This window comes from Brachyhypopomus gauderio, unplaced genomic scaffold (genome assembly GCF_052324685.1).
Source record: "Brachyhypopomus gauderio isolate BG-103 unplaced genomic scaffold, BGAUD_0.2 sc168, whole genome shotgun sequence".
In the NCBI taxonomy this organism is placed as follows: domain Eukaryota; kingdom Metazoa; phylum Chordata; class Actinopteri; order Gymnotiformes; family Hypopomidae; genus Brachyhypopomus; species Brachyhypopomus gauderio.
In genome coordinates, this window is record NW_027506989.1 from 57711 (window position 1) to 76756 (window position 19046).

General features: G+C 43.2%; 3 protein-coding genes across 5 annotated transcripts in view; 1 reads left to right on the forward strand and 2 right to left on the reverse strand.

Moving 5' to 3' along the window:
* Nucleotides 1–1022: 1022 nt before the first annotated feature.
* LOC143501292 (tubby-related protein 4-like) lies at nt 1023–15652 on the reverse strand. 2 transcript variants are annotated; one of them, XM_076994938.1, is made up of 16 exons: nt 15312–15652; nt 14238–14302; nt 13630–13899; nt 13318–13446; nt 12971–13132; nt 12697–12877; nt 12424–12531; nt 12039–12205; nt 11663–11887; nt 10718–10952; nt 9515–9659; nt 7482–7623; nt 7299–7392; nt 7025–7168; nt 3300–6937; nt 1023–3095 (listed from the first exon to the last, which is right to left on the reverse strand). In XM_076994938.1, exons 2-16 carry the CDS (start codon nt 14256–14258, stop codon nt 2979–2981), a joined length of 5778 nt encoding a protein of 1925 aa, XP_076851053.1. In that variant the 5' UTR covers nt 14259–14302; nt 15312–15652; the 3' UTR covers nt 1023–2978. The 2 variants fall into 2 exon arrangements, with proteins under 2 accessions (XP_076851053.1, XP_076851052.1); XM_076994937.1 differs by having other exon boundaries at nt 14238–14531; nt 15312–15651.
* Nucleotides 15653–15692: 40 nt separating this feature from the next.
* Nucleotides 15693–16922, reverse strand: LOC143501293 (myc target protein 1 homolog). Its single transcript, XM_076994939.1, has 2 exons — nt 16782–16922; nt 15693–16623 (listed from the first exon to the last, which is right to left on the reverse strand). The coding sequence occupies exons 1-2, from the start codon at nt 16834–16836 to the stop codon at nt 16106–16108; spliced, it is 573 nt and encodes a 190-aa protein (XP_076851054.1). The 5' UTR covers nt 16837–16922; the 3' UTR covers nt 15693–16105.
* A 1769-nt stretch (nt 16923–18691) lies between these two features.
* LOC143501301 (nesprin-1-like) overlaps nt 18692–19046 on the forward strand; it is an 80546-nt gene continuing 80191 nt past the window's right edge. For both annotated transcript variants that reach the window (XM_076994958.1, XM_076994964.1), the window contains exon 1: nt 18692–19041. In XM_076994958.1, the coding sequence (XP_076851073.1) occupies nt 18975–19041 (67 nt within the window). In that variant the 5' untranslated portion in view covers nt 18692–18974. The remainder of the gene's footprint in view (nt 19042–19046) is intronic.

Here is a 19046-nt window from a genome sequence, read left to right on the forward strand (position 1 = left end):
AGCATTGTGATTTAGTTCTGTGATCTAAATAATTTTACCAATACAATTCATTTAGATCCTTTTGGGCCTTTAGTGCCTCTGTTGTATCTTTTTTTGCACATTGATTGATTTATGCATTTTTCACACTAAAACAGCTTCTTTTCACTTTTAGGTCTAAAGGACCTTTTGTGCTTCTTTTTGCCTAATTGAGGCCAAAATGCCTATTGTTGTGTGAACCCTCCAATCGCCGCTTGCGGCTATATTTCTAATTAAAATTAATTGGCTTAGGCAGCCATGTTTTTTGAGTGATGAGGTCATCATTGTGTGTCTTGATACCACTTGACCCCATGATGATGCCTGTAAAGTTTTGGCTTGATGTGACTAATGGTTTCTGAGAAACAGTTTTTCCCATGTTATAGCGCCCCCTATTGCACAATTGTGGCCAGCTTTGACCTGTGACCTCTGAGTCATGTGCCCTAACAATTACAATAGGGTTCCCACACTATGTGTGTGAACCCTAAATCTAACACACCGCGCAGCACAAACCAACATTAATTGTTTCGTAGTTTGCGAACCACACACACAGCCAAGCCAAACTAATACCAAAGGCTAGTGGTTTTGTCTATTGAAAGGCTTATGTAGCCTACATAAAAAGGAAAATACTTGTGACACCTATAAAACCTGTCAATATCAGATTGTGAGTTTGTCTACAAGATCCAAGTACACTATGCATTTTCCTGCATGATTTAAAGAGTTTACCTAAATCCGCCCCATCTGGCTGCACCCATCGACGTTCTGCGTCATTCGACCTTTCCCACGTGATGACATCACTGTGTTCGCTAGAGTAGTTACTGTGTAGAAGGTTGTTAGTCTTGTGATAAGCAAAAGGGTGCAGCTGTAGGGCATTCTAGTGGTGTATAGGCGTGGCAGTTATATCCTAGCTGCATTTTAATAAGGGCCATAAATATACTGCAAAAATGAAATATACATAATCAATAAACGTGTCTTCAAACTAGTTGATTTTATTCCGGTGATTCGTTCTGTTGGCTCATTAACCTACTGCACGCACATTCTACTTTTTGAGAAACATCCTTGAGTTAATATAACAAGCTCATCATGGTTTATTGTACATAACAATACTAAAGCAACAGCACAGTAAAAGCCTTACATTCCACACAATTCAGACTGGGCCTGCATACTCCAGTATAATAGAATTAGAAATTGCTGCATTTGCAAATCATCAAAGCATATACAACACCAAGAACAGAATGCTCATAGCAACCATCTTCAGGGACTCTCAGCAAATTTTTAGCTACAAGGAATATGTGAAATTAACCAAATAGGTTCCATAAAATTACATAAAGAGTCAGCTGGAAAATTGCATACTTAATGGCAAATAAATCAAAATAATAAACATGTTTACTCTCTTTCCTGACTGATACAGAATCAGTATACCAAAGATCAGCTTTCCAGATACGGAAAAACCTGGAACCAGACTATAAATGTCAGTGAAGAATCACTTTGCCAATGTAGTGTTCTACGTTACTGCCCCCTGTTCCTGCCCAGAAAGGTGTCCAATCTCCAGCAATCAGTGCAGCAGCCGGTTTTACTATGATTTGCTCACAATGAGCATCATCTCTATTAAAACTACCCAGGTATCCTTTATAAGGTATTTCAGTTTACACAGTGAGGTGTTTTTTGTAAAAATTAACACAATACATTTTGTATTAGTGTCATTGTGAACATACTGTTCAAAACGTATATTTACTTAAGGTGATTTGTTTACATTTTATATCATATGGTGATATTTATCGATTTATAGGTATGATAAAATGTACATTTTATAGTGATTCATGTGATATTAACATCCCAGGTTCATGATATTCATACATCTATTCAAGATTTGTACAGGGACAGAAAACTGTTGCCATAACAAAGTGTGCTAATAATGCATAAAAATGGAATGAGAGACACTGAAAACAAATTAGGACAACTATTAACTATCAAGGCAGTGGACCCATTCATTGTAATGGCACAAAACAAAAAAACAGAATCTTAGAAATGCCTGGTGTAGGACAATTAAGTCTTACTTAAGTGAGATACTGTAGATAGAACAGTTTAAATAAGTTATTTTCACCCTTGGCATTTCCTCTTTGTACGCAATTGCAAACAATCTGTCAATTTCATAATACAGTTGAATAACCTGCAGCACTGCAGCAAACATCCTTAGAAATCTTTAGGGAATCCCATTAGCACAGGGTAAAAGAAGTTAGGGAAACCCATTAGCACAGGGTAAGAGAAGTTAGGGAAACCCATTAGCACAGGGTAAGAGAAGTTAGGGAAACCCATTAGCACAGGGTAAGAGAAGTTAGGGAATCCCATGAGCACAGGGGAACAGAATTAAGGGAATCCTATCAGAATAGGGTAACAGAAGTAAGGGAATCCTATCAGCACAGGGTAACAGAAGTAAGGGAATCCTATCAAAATAGGGTAACAGAATTAAGGGAATCTCATCAGCACAGGGTAACAGAAGTAAGGGAATCCTATCAGAATAGGGTAACAGAATTGTTACTTGTCTTGCATGCACATCATTATTTAGCCTTCCAAATATCAATGTTATGAAACATATACACATACACACAAAATAAAAATTATAACTAGGAACTGATCTGTACTAGCTGTATTTTCAGCATTCACTTGCCCCTTATTTTCTTTGTAGTGGCCCTGCATTCTTTATAGTTGATTTTTTTCACCTATTTAAGATGACCACAAGCGCTTAACATGGTTATTTCAACCATTTCTGTACCTTTTAATGCCTCTAAAGAAAATGCGTATCTGGCTAACCAAATTGCCCTGACTATAACCTGTTTGACCCAACACAACACAAGCAGTGCCATATTGCGGCAACGCCGAGCATTGCACTTCCTTTTCCTACAATGCACAATCCACAAACATTAACTGTGTTGTCTTTGAACAAGATGGCTGTAACAGTTCTTTTTTTATTTAAGCCTTTGAGTCACATTGGCCAAGGCGACAGCAAATGCTTGCACAGCTGAGAATGGATACTGGAAATCCAGGATGTATGCATTACCATCAATTCTGCCAAACTGCATTACCTGCAACAGGAGATCAAATTTATGTCATAACAAAAACTTGCACTTTTGTTACCAAGCTAGTCATTTAAAATTAGCCAAAGCTCAAGTACAAACCTTTAAAATTTTGAATCAAAATTAGATAAATATTTTTAAAAGTTGTGATAATTATTAATGTGTAATAATTGCATGAATTAAGAATGAAGATTACGCTAAACAAAGCCTTACTTGTCGTCCGTCCAGCTCAATCTGAAAGTTTTTGGCAGACTCCTGTGTCACCCTGCCTCCAAAATCAAGCTGGTAGACTTGCGTGGCTTCATTCCACAATGGCTGTTTGTTGGCCATGACATATACAAACCCCTGGCTTCCCAGGCCCCGGTCCTCCCTTTCGTTTGCCTTGCGGCACTTTATTTCCTCCAGTTCATTCGATGTGCGCAAGCTACGTTTGCTCTTCCAACCTTTCTTACTACTCTGGCTTTGATTCATCAGCTCATCACCACTAATGAAAAGTTCGGGCTCGCTTTCGGAGCTGTCCTGAAACTCGTTTGTGGTCCTACTCAACTTTTTGGTCTTGTTCAACTGCTCCTTCTGACCTTTAGGTTTCTTCTTCTCTCTGCTTCCAAGTCGTGGGCTGGAGATGAGCGAGTTGAAGTCGGACAGTGCACGGCCGTCTTTTTTTGATTTACTCTCCGAAATGGTTGACATGTTTGCTTCTTCTGCCCTGCTGTCAAGCCTCTTGCGACTTTTTTTGCTGAACCTGTCTGCCCCTTGTGGAACTGGGCTCTCATTAAGTGATGACTGTTCCTGAAAACTCTCACCAGAGTCAGCTAAGACCTCTGAGGTGCTTTGATGGCTCATGAGTTCAGCTGGAGGTGGTGGAGGGGGTAGAGGGGGAGGAGGAGGTGGGGGTGGAGGTGGAGGAGGTGCTGGAGGTGGTGAAAGAACAGGCTTCTCAAGGCCTGGATGCATCTTACTTGGTAAAGTTGCTGAGTGGTCCTGCATGGGAGAGCATGCACTGTAAGTGCCCCAAGGATGTAAGGCCATTGGGTGAAGCTGAAGGTTGGTGCATGAGCTAGCCCCAGGGTACATAGGTGGTAGTGGGCAACAGGCAAGACTCGCCAGATTATTGGCATAACCAGGGGGCAGGACAAGAGCTGGGTCCTGTTGGCTAAATGGGACCGATGTTACTATGTCAGTGGGCCCACATGATGGTGGAGGATTTTGCAATGACTGAAGCTGAGGTCCATTGTGTCCCACATTGGGAGGGAAGGGTGAAAGTGAAATCTGATAAGCTGATGGCAGGGTCATTGTACTGGGACTGGACGGAGGTTTTGTTGAGAGGACGAAAGGCAGTCTGGTTATGTCCAAGTACTGTGTTTGACTAGGCAAAAGCGGGGGCGCTTTGTGAGGTGCGGGTGGGCTAGTCAATAGGTTTTGATCCTGGGACATCCATATTTGGTCCGAAGCAGGAGAGTCCCATTGGTAGGGAGGTGGCCGCTTCACAGTTAAACTGACATCCCCAAGTGTTAAGTGGCGCACTGATTTTTCCAAATGGCATTGTTGACTGAGAGTCTCATCTTCAGTAAAGGCAGAGTTTATATACACAGTCCTGTCTCTGCTATTGTCAACTGGACTCAGCAAGTTGTAAGATGACTGTGAAGCTAGAGGTGAGGTGCTTTTGGAGTGCACAATAATGGTACTGTGTTGGGCCCCTTTGCCAGGGGGAAAATCCTGCCGCACCACCGTACCACCTGCGATGCCACTACTGTTGCTGCCACCGCCACTCACACTCACACTAGTACTGCTGCTGTTGCTGCTGCACTGTGTGCAGGTGTACAAAGCTGTAGGGATCCTGGGCTGATAAGACAGTGTAAGAGCACTGTTGACTTTGGACTTGGTTGGCAAAGTCCTTGCTGTGTCCACCATCTGAGGAACCTTCAGAGATGTATCTCTACGATCACGTCGCAGAGTAGCATGGATGAGGCTGCCGTCGATCCTTTGTGTCGGACTCCTGATGACATTGATCTGGTTAGCCGGGTCGGGGTATGGTGGAGGATCTCCACTTGGTATAGAGTACCGAGGCACAGAAAGGCGACTGAGGGTTGCCGAGCTGTAAGGGAGCTGGACCTTCTTGTTTTCGGATGAGGTGACTTTCAATGTAGCCGAGCTACCCATTCCTTGCATGCCGTAGGCATTCTGGTTCCGTATAAGACGTCTACGTGGACGACACACCTCCTCCACATTTCCACTGCTGTCAAAAGTTGTGATCCTTTCATAGCCCAAAGGAGTCGGATACTGGATGCCCACTGGATGAAGAGAGAACTCGTCCTTAGTCAGGCACGGGTCTGCCGACAGCGTGTTAGCATTCTCCCCGCCGCCGATCAGGCCCGGAGGGGCCGCGGGGGACGCGGCGGCTCCTGCCCCTGTGGACACCACCGTGCCCGGGTACGGGGGCGGAGGGTTCATCTTACGAATCTGAATCTCGAGGGAGGCGTCGCTTTCGATGAACGACTGCGGCCTGGGAGGGGCTTTCGGGGCGTGCGTCTGTTCCCCTCTGTCCTGCGGCTGGTCCGGGTGAGGGACCTGCGGCATCATCTGGAGCTGGTGCACGGAGATGGGAGCGTATCCGGAGGGCGGAGGTGGCGGAGGAGGCAGGGTGATCTGCAGCTTGAGCTGCTGCTGCATCTGCTGATGCTGCCTCTGCATCTGCTGATGCTGCTGCTGTATCTGCTGGTGCTGCTGCTGGAGCTGCTGCTGCTGCTGCCTCATCTCCTGGATCTGCTGGCGGAGCTGCTGCTGCTGCTGCTGCATCTGCTCGTGCTGCAGCTGCATCTGGTGGTGCTGCTGCTGGATCTGCTGCTGCTGCACCTGCTGCTGGTGCTGCTGCACCTGCTGCTGCAGCTGCTGCTGCATGTGCTGATGGTGCTGCTGCAGCTGCTGCTGCTGCATCTGCTGATGGTGCTGCTGCAGCTGCTGCTGCTGCAGCTGATGGTGCTGCTGCTGCAGCTGCTGTTGGTGTTGCAGCTGCTGTTGGTGTTGTTGTTGGAGCTGTTGTTGGTGCTGCTGTTGCAGCTGTTGTTGGTGCTGCTGTTGTAGCTGTTGTTGGTGCTGCTGTTGGAGCTGCTGTTGGTGTTGCAGCTGTTGGTGTTGCTGCTGCAGGTGTTGTTGGTGTTGCAGCTGTTGGTGCTGCTGTTGGAGCTGTTGTTGGTGTTGCAGCTGTTGTTGGTGTTGTTGTTGTTGTTGGTGTTGTTGTTGTTGTAGCTGCTGTTGGTGCTGCTGCTGTTGTATGTGCTGTTGGATCTGTTGATGATGCTGCGTTTGCATTTGCTGCTGGTGCTGCATGTGCTGTTGGTGTTGCTGCAGTGCCTGTTGGTGGTGTTGCACCTGTTGGTGCTGTTGCAACTTCAGGTGCTGCTGTTGCGTTTGACTCTGCTGCTGATGTTTAGATGGTGGATGATGGTCCTCTGGCTGCTGCTGCTGCTGCTGTTGGCGTTGCTGATGGGGTTGAGGTGGAAGGTGATGTGGAGGTGGAGGAAGCGTTCCACTCAACAGGTTCCCCATTTCTAGTCCGCTGAAGATGACCTGCCCCGGACTGGAGTATCTCGTTGGCACGGTGTACTGTGCAGTTACGCTGTCTGTGTTATGGTCAGGGACCGTTACATTGGCTGCGGCTGCCGCTGCAGCGGCTGCAGTGGCCGTGGGATTGGTCAGGACATCAAGCTGTATATTCTGATTGGCCAAGAGGGACTGGACCAATCCTATGCTCTGTGTGGGTGACATGGCTTGAGCCGGGCTATGTATGGGAGCGATAGGAATATTAACTGTGCAGGGAGGGTTATCTGCTGACACCCCTGAAGGACCCATCACTGAAACAAAACATATTAGCGTCACAGAATTTTATATTTACAGAGCCTTAATACTGTATATTGAAAATGTGTTCAGCAAATGTTTACCTGGTAAGTCATCTTCATCTTCACTGAACACGTTGGGATTGAAGACTGGCAGACTCATGAAATCCAGGGAAATTTTACGGACCTCTGGTAGATAGATTGTCATCTGACGTGGTTGCAAGTGTAGCAAACTGGTTTTATAAATAACTGTAAAAAATCAAGATTTTTTAATACATTAGTGATATCAGTGATGTAGTGAACTGTGTAGTGAAATCAGTGAAGCACAGCTATATATATATATCTTTTTATTTTCATTTTTCATTGATCTAAGACTTACCTGCTCCCAAATTTGCAGGCAAAAAGGAAGCAAGTCCTACAATCTTAAATTTTGTACCCCAAATATTAGATGTGACTTGAGCCAGATAACTATGCTGCAAGGCAAAACACAAATGTTATGTGTTTATAAAAAAAAATTGCCAAAAAAGGACAGAATTCAGAACAGAAACGACATTTCTCATACCTCACTTATTCCATCTATAGGAAACTCCCTGCGGGTCAGACTTGGAGATCTTATGGTAGGTTTCTTTGGTAATCTTGGTGATCTGGACATTTCTTGTGATGTTTGAGCTAGTTTTGGAGACTTTCGTGATTCCATATTGATTCTGGTGAAACAAAATGTAAACACAAAGGAGCAGAGGAAATGTGTATTTTCACACAAATGTACAGTATCTCTTGTATGTTCATACACATACACTACTCACAAAAAGTTAGGGATATGTGGCTTTCGGATGAAATGTCAGGATGAAACATAAATGCACTCTAATCTTTTCAGGTGAACTTAATGTCACCTTCTCTAAATGTTTGAATATACATGTCCAGCTGTTCAATGTTTCAGTACTCTATGCACAATTTGGTGTTCTCCAACAAAGAGCTTAACAGCAAAATTTACAACAGGCGTTTTATCCATGAATCAACCAATAACTTTCCTGATTCAATTAAAACTGGTTTTTAAACAGTCCTCATCATACTCTTCACATTTTGACATCATGAGACCAAAACAACACCTAACAACTGATCAACAGTACCTCACCATTGTGAGGATTCAAACAGGATGTTCTCAGACAGAAGTGGCCATTGAGCTTAGAGTGTCACAGAGTGTCATCATCAGGTTGCAACAGAGATACAGAGACACTAGAAGTCACAGAAAGGCATAGGAGTGGATGTCCTTTGACTACATCCCACACTGATGACTGCTTCATTGTGAACAGAGCCCTTTGAAACCAGATGATGAATGCCACACAACTCCAGGCACATTTCAGAGAGGTAAGAGGCACCCAAATGTTTTGTCAAACCATTTGACACATCAGAGTGGTCTGCATGCTAGACAACCTGCAAGGGTACTTGACCACCCCACCAAGCACAGGTAGCAGCGTCTTTACACTATACAAGGGATCGGTAGACCTCAGTTCTGTTCAGTCGATTCACGCTGAGCAGAAATGTTGGCCGCCAAATATTTTGGAGATGTTAAGGAGAGCAGTACTCTACTACATCAGCTACTGTTGTCACCAGATGACTAGGTGGTGTTAGTGTGGGCAGGTGTGTATAGTCAATACAGAACTGCACTACACTTTGTGAATGGTACAGCGATAAGCCCATACTACTGTACTTGAATAACATCAACAATCCAGTCATTGTGTCTCTGCATGAACAAAACAGGCCTAATTTCATCTTCATGGATGGCAATGCTCCAGTTCATCGAGGTCGCATCATTAGGGAACGGCTGCTGGAGACTGGGGCACCTCAGATGGTATAGCCTACACTTTCTCCAGATGTGAATCAGCTGAATCGGTGTGTAGAGGCTCGTAAACTCTGTACCCCAGAAGAACCTCAATGAATGCCCCCCCCCCCCCCCCCCCCCCCCCATATGCCCCCACCGCTGAGGTGTCCTCAGATCTGGTCATACTAAATATGCCCACCACTGTTTGGCTTTTGTTTCAATAAATCCTGAGATGAGGTAATCACGATTGCATGCTTCTACTTAAACACCCTACTTTCATGATAGAAAATCAATGTAGCTTGAACTTTTTACATCTTCTATGCATTTTACTCGAAAGCCAAATATCCTTAATTTTTTGTGAGTAATGTACCGGTATATCTCCTGAAACACTTTGCTTCCACAGCTGATGAAGGATTGCTCTCCTAAACACCTTGTGTCTCTGGAAACCTTATGTACCTCTCTGCAATCTACTACCTGATTTTGCCTTTGTTTACCAGCAGTTCTGAATATTCAGTTATATATGCTGTCATTAATAAATAGTGAATGAAAATGTACTTAACGTCTGTTAGCATTGTGAGCTCATTATTTTATCATTATGTAATTTGGGACATGTATTGACCGATTAACAATGGAATTCACACAATCTAAAGGATAACTGGTGCTATTGAAAGATAAAAATGGAGATTTTCATGTTAAAACGAGAGAACTGCAATAATGTTTCACTGTATCATCCTCCTGACAATGAGTGGATGGATCACTGCACTGCTCAGCTGTACCTGGGAAGTTTAGGGGACCTGTTGCCTCTGGAAAGCTTGGGTGATTTTCTTCCAACCCACTCATCACTTAACTCAATGTCACTGGAGTCAGAGCAGTTGCAGCTGTCAGTCATGTAGGACATCATACCATTCACACACACCTCATCTGAAATTCAATGACAAAATTCACATTAGCTTTGAAAAAGAAGCCAAATTTATAAACATCCATGACGTTTGTGTAGGTGTATGAACAATCAGTCATATGAATTATGTTAATAATGAGTTTAATTTATGTACCACATTTCTCATACTAAAGGTGACTGAACAAATATGAAATATATAAACAGAGAAAGCTGGAATTTCTGTAATATCAACTGGAGTGTCACGAACAGTTAAGGTATTTTCAAATGGAAAGGTTTTAAGCCGAGATAAGAAAGAACAAAATCTATGAAACTATAAAAAGGTTCCATAATGTGGGTGCCATGAAAAACATCCCCCCAAGATGGATTAGTCTGAACTTTGGGACAGCTAGGGGTCCAGAACCAGACATTACAGGTTAGCAGGGAGACTAAATAGGGTGGAGCTAGGCAATGTAGGACGTCACAGGTTAGCATGGAGACCAAATAGGGCAGAGCTATGCAATGTAGGATGTCAGGTTAGCAATGAGACTAAATAGGGTAGAGTTATGCAGTGTAGGATGTCACAGGTTAGCAGTGAGACTAAATAGGGTGAAGCAGGGCAATGTAGGACGTCACAGGTTAGCATGGAGACATAATAGGGCGGAGCTATAAAATGTAGGATGTCACAGGTTAGCAGGAAGACTAAATAGGGCAGAGCTATGCAATGTAGGATGTCACAGGTTAGCAGGGAAACTAAATAGGGCGGAGCTAGGCAATGCAGGATGTTACAGACTAGCAGGGAAGACTTAAAAGGTGGAGCAAAGCTATGTAGGACATTACAGGTTAGCAGGAAGACTAAATAGGACAGAGCTAGGCAATGTAGGACATTACATGTTAGCAGGGCGACTTAATATTGCAGAGCTAGGCAATGTAGGGAGTTAGTAGGACAAATTGGATGTAGTCAGAGTAATTGTTAGAGCACATGGGCGATGTGAACATATATTTGCAATAAGAATTCTGCTGAGTTTCCATTACACTGAAGAAGTTGTAAAGATCAGGGATGTGTCAGGGATGCCAGTAAAGAAGAGTGAGAACAGACATAAACCTGTTTTGCTGTCCATTTTCGGGTCCATTATTACAAACTCTGGGCGCAGCTTGCTAATGCGGCGGCCTTTGAGTATGGGGACGAGCCCTCCCAGGTGCTCAAGGTAGAGGGTGTAGCATGGCCCTCCCGCCTCAGGATTCTCCTCCGCCCGCTTCATGGTACAGTGTAACCTCTCGTTCCCTGCTGTGGGGTAGCTGACAAAGTCACGGAGGTTGTTTGGATCTGGAATTGGAGGCTGTAGGTGAAAGACACATAAGTGTTAATTATTTTCTTTTTTACCTGCTTTAACATCATAACATCTGATGTTTTGGGTAATGACTGACATGAACACTGAGTGATAACTTAATTAGGTTCACATACTCTAGCTGTAGCCAATAGGTTGCAGTGAATTTTACAACCAATTGTAAGTTGTAATGCACCATTATTCATGTCTCTATTGTACTCTGAAGTCAACAGACTTACTGTAACGTGTCCTGTACTGTGTGTACGCAGTATCATTAAGTGCATGCATTTAATACTGTACATTCATACTCTGAATGCACTTGTAAATACAGTTTATGCAAACACACGTCTGCCCCTTTATATAAATATGCAATTTAGGAAAAAGTAATTAGTTAGTAAACCTCTGAGTCCATACAACTGACTGAAAAAGATTGATAGCCATTAGGCACAGCTGTAGAGTACATGTGTCCAATTAAGATATTGTAGTATGCACTGCCTATTACAGTCATGACAAGATAGTAGAGAAAATATGTAGAATTCAATTCTTTAATAAGCGTCAACAAGTACATGAAAGTGAGACCTGGGCTACCACCCAGAGTACTCCCCTTACTTCCTTTTGTTTTATGACATCACTCCTAGTATCCAATAAGAAAGCATGTTGTGAATACAACGCAACAATAGCAAGAACGATGTAGTCATTAAACAGCATCCCACGTCAACTACCTTTATAGTTGGGATGAATGCGCTGGTAACGTACGAACAGAGGAGGGAGGGCATGTTCAGTTTGCCCACGTCTTTCTCCTCTCGCAGGGCACTGGCTATGCCCTGCTGGCACAGGAGCTGCAGGCTGGCCACCCTGTGCTCCACCCGCACTACATACAACGCCGGCCCACACGCCAGAAACAGCCGTGAGTCCCGGTGGCCCCAGCAGATTGTGGTGATAGGCCGCTGAAATTAGAAGAGAGCCAAGGTCTTGGCGTACTGGTTCGCCGGTTATTTGCGACACATTTCACATGTGTTTTCTACAAATAAGTGTTTTCGATTTTAGTAAAAAATCTGAGCATCACTATTGAAAAGAAGAACCATTTTGTGGTCTCACCTGGGCTGGCGTTTCCAAAGTGTATATGTGTTCTCCTTGAACATTATAGAACTTTACTAGTGCATTTCTCATAATGGAGGCACAAGCTGAGTCAGAAGGAAGTCCATGCCTCTCCATCCCAGCCACAGCTAACAAGTCCCCCTGAGAGCACCACTGCACCTCCACATCTGGACAAGAACAGTGGATTATGTGGGATTGAGCAATCTGTTGCAAATTAAGGTCGACAACTAGTCTGACAACTAGATTAAAGCTAAAGCAGAATGCTGTTTACTCATAATCCCCCAAATTCAAAACAAGATGGTAGGAAATTATAATACTATTGCATGATATTGCCATAAATCATATCCATGTTCCTTGCATCTACAGAAAGGTCAGTGCGGTTTACCTTTTAGTCCTGAGTGGATAACATGGGGTGAAAGGTCATCATAGTTGGTCATGAGGCTGATGTCTCCAGATATGAAGCTCACAGTAAGCAGGGGCTTCACATTACGCACTTTAACGCAAAGACAGTTTTACAGTGAACTGAATGGCACATCAACACAAAACACACAGTTGACCAAGCTTTTACAAACCTGTCTGTGTGGTTAAGAATACCAGCAAAACCATCCTGATCAACAACAATTGATTTGTGATGCATGCAGTGATGGGAAGCTCTCACCTTGACTCGGCATGTTGTCGTCCGAGTCCGTGTCACTCTCCGTGCTGTCCTCCACCAGGAAGTCCGGGCAGTTCCAGGACATGCCAACGATGCCATCTGACTCGTGCAGAAGGACATGTGCAAGCATGCGCCCATGGCAATCCATGACGATCACCTGACCATCTGCTGTTCCGAACAACACCTATGTGTGCGTGCACACAGAAAGTAAACTCATCATGTTCAGGCATAAACTTTACCCACCCTAACACGTCATATGCCATCAGTGACAGCTTACTTGTTGATCATCGGGGGTCCATATCCCACAGGTAATTTGACTCTCCAGGTTGATCTCAGATGACCAGTGTCTCTGACCACTGACAGAGCCGACCAGAACAAAGCCGTCCCTGTAGGCAATGAGAGCCTGGGTGCCATCATGGGACCAGGTGAAATCACTTACCTAAAAGACAGACCACACATTAAACATTAACACATTGCAATTGATTAAATTGCTAGAATGGCCAAAATTTGCAATGATTAGCAGTGACCATTGTTTGCCTTGTGACATGCAATAACATTTATACTTTATCTGTCATTGCCATGTAATTGTGATTTTTAAACCACTGCACAGGTGTGTCACACTACCTGAGCCCCCCGATCATTAACCAGCTCCACAGACCATCGGCCTTCATACTGGATCCACACAAATATGCCCCCTTCCATGTCACACGTAGCAAGCTTCTGAAAGGGCTCGTTCCATCGCACCAGCACAACCTGCGCACACACAGCAGCTCTCCAGCGACCATTTCAGTGGGACTCATCACTCAATTTTTTAATGCGGCCTAGTGCACAGCTGGTAGCGGCTGTATCAATGTCTTCTAATACATCAGGCACCACATGGCCTTTTAAAATATGAAGGTGTAGCTGTATGAAAGGCAAATGTTGAGAAACACAAACCTCACTGTTGTGGCCTCTTAAGTTGAAGTTAATCCTCTGTGGGGTATTCCTGTCCCTCCTGCAGTGACTGGAGGTGAACGTCACGCCAACCACACCCCTGGCGTTCCCAGTGGCCAGCCACCCTTCCTCATAGTAGCGCCTCCTACACACAGCCTTCTCCTTCTCGCTCTTGGGAACTCTGCCCTTCCACGAGAGGCAGAGGATGTTGGAGTCACTGCAGAGGACAGGCCCATGCTCCACCGCAGCCAACATCCCTACTGAATGACCAGGCTGCCCAACACAAGAGAGAAGAATTCAGCTGTCTGCTGCAGGTTGCAGAGTGTTAACACCAACACACCCTTTGAGGAGTCGTTAAATACTGGTATGATGCTAAAAACGTTGGAAAACGTAACATTTTAGAGCACAGCACAACAATGATTATCGTTAAACCTTTATTTTAGCAGTGTAGAATAGCAGTGTTGTAGGGGGAAAATGCTCTAAGAACTCACTATGTAAATGAGTGTGTATGTGTCTTTGTGCATATGTGTGTGTGCATGCAAACAGCCATAATACACATCAGAATATACACATGGCCATTTAAGAAAACTGGAACCATGGAGCAAACCCACCTCTTCATAGTCCCTGGACATTATTAGTCCGAATATCGTCTTTGAATGTGTCTTCCATTTTGTTTCTGAATGAAGAAATGTGTAGAAGAACCTGAGGAGTCTTACTAGCAGGGGTGTGTTACTGAATAATATTACAGGTCATCGGGCCATTATAGGCTACTCTGCGTGTGTATCATAAAAAATACAATTCATTTTTATTTTAAAATGCCAAATACTATCTCTTGGAACAAAGGCATATTCCTTTTAGTTTCCTTCGTATACAAGCAGAGGTCAATATTCAACAGTCCAGGTTTTCTGTTGGAAAACAACAAAACAATAACAACAATGAGCGAAATGAGATTGGAACAAAAGCGTTTGTGGCTCGGTCGTGCTCGCGCTCTATTCTGCGAGAAATACGGTCTGCCCAAACAGACGAAACCGAGCCCTGTCGGTATCCTCTCTTACGTCACAGCACGTCAACCACGGTAAAATCAGCTCTTCGATATGACAAAACGGCCAATATGGGTATTTAATCGCTGATTTAAAAGAGGACCACAAAGGATGGTAACGCAAACTAACTGTGAGCGTATGTAACCAGAGCAAATGAAGGATGAGACTACATCCCAGCCGTCATGGCAACAAGGATGCGATGATCACTGAATTTTAATGATATCTCAATGTGCCCCTTCATTTTTATTGTGCTTACTGACATATTCAATTATTACATAGACTACATCCATTGGTATGTGGTCAGTATTAGTGTATTTAGAATAAATAATAACAGAGCAGTATATAATCTGTACAGGAATAAATATAACGACTCATAACGGCGTCACCAAGCAGTCTTATGATTATCCTTATGCGCTGTACCAGATAACGACAATGAACTAGGACTGCGTTTAAGATACATTCATAGTACCGTCGCTAGCTGTACTCATTTGGGGGCGTTTTATTCAAACCGCATAGTAAATATTTGCTGCTTTTTGGTTTTACCTATTACCTCATCAGCAATATACAGTGTATTGACATAGTATTTTCATATAGGTGTATGGCCTAATATATATAATTTGCGACAAATATTAAAGGCAAACTCACCTTTTCCAACTCGCTCTCAATGCGCCTAAATGGTTGCCAAGTCCACATCATGGATTAAGCCTCCGACGAGAACAGATTATTGTCGCTTTGGCGCAAAACAACCGCCGAATGCAGGATTTTAGTGCTCGTAAAGGCAACCTATTCTCTGACGAAGTATTAGATCACGTGACGGGCAACCCCATCCAGAGGGTACATTTACGGATTATCACTGCAGTGCACAGTGAAACTGTAGTGGTAGGAACAGACATTTTCCCGTTTTCTTACCTTATTCTCACACTAATGAGATATCCCACGGAGGAACATGGAGAGATAGATCAGACATGCTGTTTGTCCTATATACTGAGGAGCACTTGCAAATTTGCAGATGGTATGAACCTCAGGTTCACCACAGAGAGGCTACTTTAATAATTTGTGTAAAAATGTATAAGCATCAGTACATGTAATAATACATTTATTACTGTTTAATCTGTCATGCGCCAATGCGTTTTGTGTACAGATTTCTTTGCACCAATTTACTGTTTATATATTTTAACCTAAATTTTTAAATTACATTTACACACAACAGAATATTTACAATTGTGTATACTGACTGCTGCATTTTCCTCACATGGCTACAAGTCAAAGATCTACACAGCAAGTTGGAAGTAGCAAGATGGAAGTATAAACAGCCCTTTTGCACTTGAGCACAATTCCATAGTCCTCCTTTTCAGTCACCGGCTACAAACATCCACAAAACAATGGAGCACATCGAACTTCCTTCTTAAATGCCCACACATTCTCATCACATGGCAGAATCAGGTGTGAGTTTGAAAAACATGAATGACACTGTCATAGGCAGGTGGAGGACTCAGTGTGGGGAGGAAGCCTCTCAGACTGCCCTTCCCTAACCAAAACGACTCTGACTGGTTCATATCCGCCACAGTGGGGCTGGTGCTGCCGGAGCTGTCAAGAAGCGCTCCCTGGTTCTCGTCCCTTGTCTCACCACCATCCTTCTTCTTTGGTGGCCGGAAGGTGGATGCTTGGAAGCTGGGGCTCCGGCCAAGCAGTTCGTTAGGGTCGACAGATGTCTGCCTGTGAAGGTTCAACGCAGCTCTGTCCGCACCATCGCTGCTGAGGTTGAAGCCGTTAGTCCTGTAGAGGCTCAGCTGAGCATGGGTGTTGCCTGACCTGTTTGCTCTTGCCTGTTGATCTGGATGTGTGGTAATCCTTACTGAGGATCTCCGTCTAGACATCCATGTAAGGAAGATGAAAATCAGGATTCCAATCAGAAGACCGACTAGCATTGATAAGCAGAAGGCCAGGGTCAGTTCCTCTGGTGAAATAAAAATGGTAGCACATGAATTAATTTGATGAACATTGTTAGAAGTAAAAACTTGATATACAACAAGATATACAAGATATTGCATTTATTAGTTAGCATTTAAAAGTGGATCTTTTCAGGATGGTACTTAAATATGATCAGGGTCTTACCAATATCAAATGTTTTTAGTATTTCCAAGATGCCATCATTTTCATTTGCAGCCATATCATATATGAATAATAAAACAAATCACATGTGGTCAGATCCGAGAGTCCAGAGCTCCAGAACCCCTCTACAGTCACTCCCAGGGAGGTGGGTTCTTTCTCCCCTCAAAACGGAAACTTTGCTGTCATGCTTCCTGGCTCTCTATTTATAAAACTAGCCAACCCATGTCTTATCTGTGTGGGACAGAAATCCAGAGGAACAAACCTGCTTCCTTTTGCATCATTTCCTTTGTTTCATTGGACACAATGCAATGGCTCTATGCCTGGTGCATGTTGTAATGAATGTTGTGATAAATCGCATCTTCTCAGTAGCTGGTAGCTTCTCTGTAGTGAACTGTGTTTGAGCTGCGTGAAAGATGAGTAGATTCTAGCCTGTCACCTGGAGTTTGGAAACAGAAGCATGTTTGGAAAACCTCAGCCTTTCTCTCTGTGAAACCACAGTGATTCCTGTTGATGTTCCATAAAGTATCCATGAGAAACTGAGAGGGCCCATGTGATAACCTTTCACTACTGGATTTAAAACCACACAATACGGGTTATTTCCACTTCTGCTCCTTGTTGGGGGATAAATCATTTTCTTTCTATTTGAATTAACACTTGGTATTGTGAATTAACTCTTACAGTATTTATTTGTATCCATTTGGACCTAAAGAAATATTATAGGTTAATTCATTGTTTTTCTATGTGCAACATCTTTAAAAATATCTTATTGATATTTTATTTTCCAAAATATTGCAGGGCATAAATAAATGAGCTCTATGAAATTTCGACTTACATTTTACAGTCAGTCTTAATGACATACTTTGATATTCAATAAACATAAAATCTATATAAATCTACACACATTTATGAGTCACACAATTTTCTCCTGTAAAATATATCCTAGAAAACAATAAAAACATAAACACATGTATAGATGATAAAAGAAAGACTACATTTTCAAAACTGTGAAGTGTTTTTTTTAACCTAAAATGTTACTACGTTGCGATATGCTAGCGTTGACGCATAGAATGTAGACCTGCGATAGGTTAGAATGTACAGTATTCTAACTGATCTATTTACTGTACATAGATGATGGTGTCAGATTTATTCATCGCTAGGTGGCGATAAAGGACGGAAAGACGGCAAATTTGCAACACCATTTTTATCGTTTCCATAGGCAACACAAGTAACAGAGGTTTCTCCAGGCGAACGAGGGAGCGAGCTTAAAACTTTTAAAGAATGATTAATGATTGTTATTAGTTTCGAAATAGGGGCGAAATTGCCTAATGACATTTCTCCAAAAATCGAAAGTTAGGTTGCTTAGAGTATAGTTTGTCTACTCCAGCGCAGTCTAGCTAGCTAGTACCCTAATTATTAATGCTGACTCGCTTTATCTGAAGTATCTTACCACATGAAGGCTGTTTAACTATAATTTGAACAAGCTCTCCGATTTAACCTGCTGCTGGTAATAATGAAATGGTACACAGGCAATTAAATTCCTGGAGTTATGTTTGCGTATGTTTATGTAAGTACTTTATTCTTTCATGTTTGTAACGAGGACAGCAGATATTTTCTAAACAAACAAAGGAAAGATCTTTTGACTGACAAATTTATCATGCATTTGACTGATGAAATTCTTAATGTTGGCTGTATGGCCAACAACATATATTTTTCATTTGTATATTTTGTATATAATGTGCATTATTTTAAAGATCTATATCATTCAATTTTGATCAGTGGCTGCAGACTATAATATGACCTATTACTCAACTAATATGTATTCTGTGCCATTCTGTCTTGTGCATTGAAAGTCGTATGCAGATTACTTCCCCCGTTCTTGATCTATGGACAGTAAAAGGAAGAAGGCTTGTGATTTGACGGTGAAGCATCCACACAGCCAGGCCCCTAAAAGAAACCTGCCCTCTTATTGGATCCGTTGCAGCAGCAAATCAAGTTCCTAGACTGAGAGAGAGAGAGAGAGAGAGAGAGAGAGAGAGAGAGAGTGAGAGTGAGAGAGAGAGAACAAGCAAGCATCTGCAAACTGCAGGAAGGTTGAGTGGGGATGCCCTTCTAAGAAAGTAGTGCAGCAGCCGCTTTGCTGACTGCTTGAGAGATCAGACCCCACAGAGCTGTAGCCCTGCGGTGCAGTACGGAGCCATGGCCTCTCGCAGCCCTTTCGGAAGGTCCAGCAAGGACATCATGAACGTGATGCAGAGACTGCAGGGTAAG

What these genes read in the sequence shown, in the direction of transcription:
- LOC143501292 (XM_076994938.1), bottom strand. Translation starts at nt 14,258, where the DNA reads ATGTCCAGGGACTATGAAGAG. An exon ending in TATCCACTCAGGACTAAAAG is followed by an intron (nt 12,206 to 12,423) that starts GTAAACCGCACT and finishes GTTCTTGTCCAG; the next exon opens with ATGTGGAGGTGCAGTGGTGC. An exon ending in AGATGAAGATGACTTACCAG is followed by an intron (nt 6,938 to 7,024) that starts GTAAACATTTGC and finishes GTTTTGTTTCAG; the next exon opens with TGATGGGTCCTTCAGGGGTG.
- LOC143501293 (XM_076994939.1), bottom strand. Translation starts at nt 16,836, where the DNA reads ATGGCTGCAAATGAAAATGATGGCATCTTGGAAATACTAAAAACATTT. An exon ending in ACTAAAAACATTTGATATTG is followed by an intron (nt 16,624 to 16,781) that starts GTAAGACCCTGA and finishes TTATTTCACCAG; the next exon opens with AGGAACTGACCCTGGCCTTC.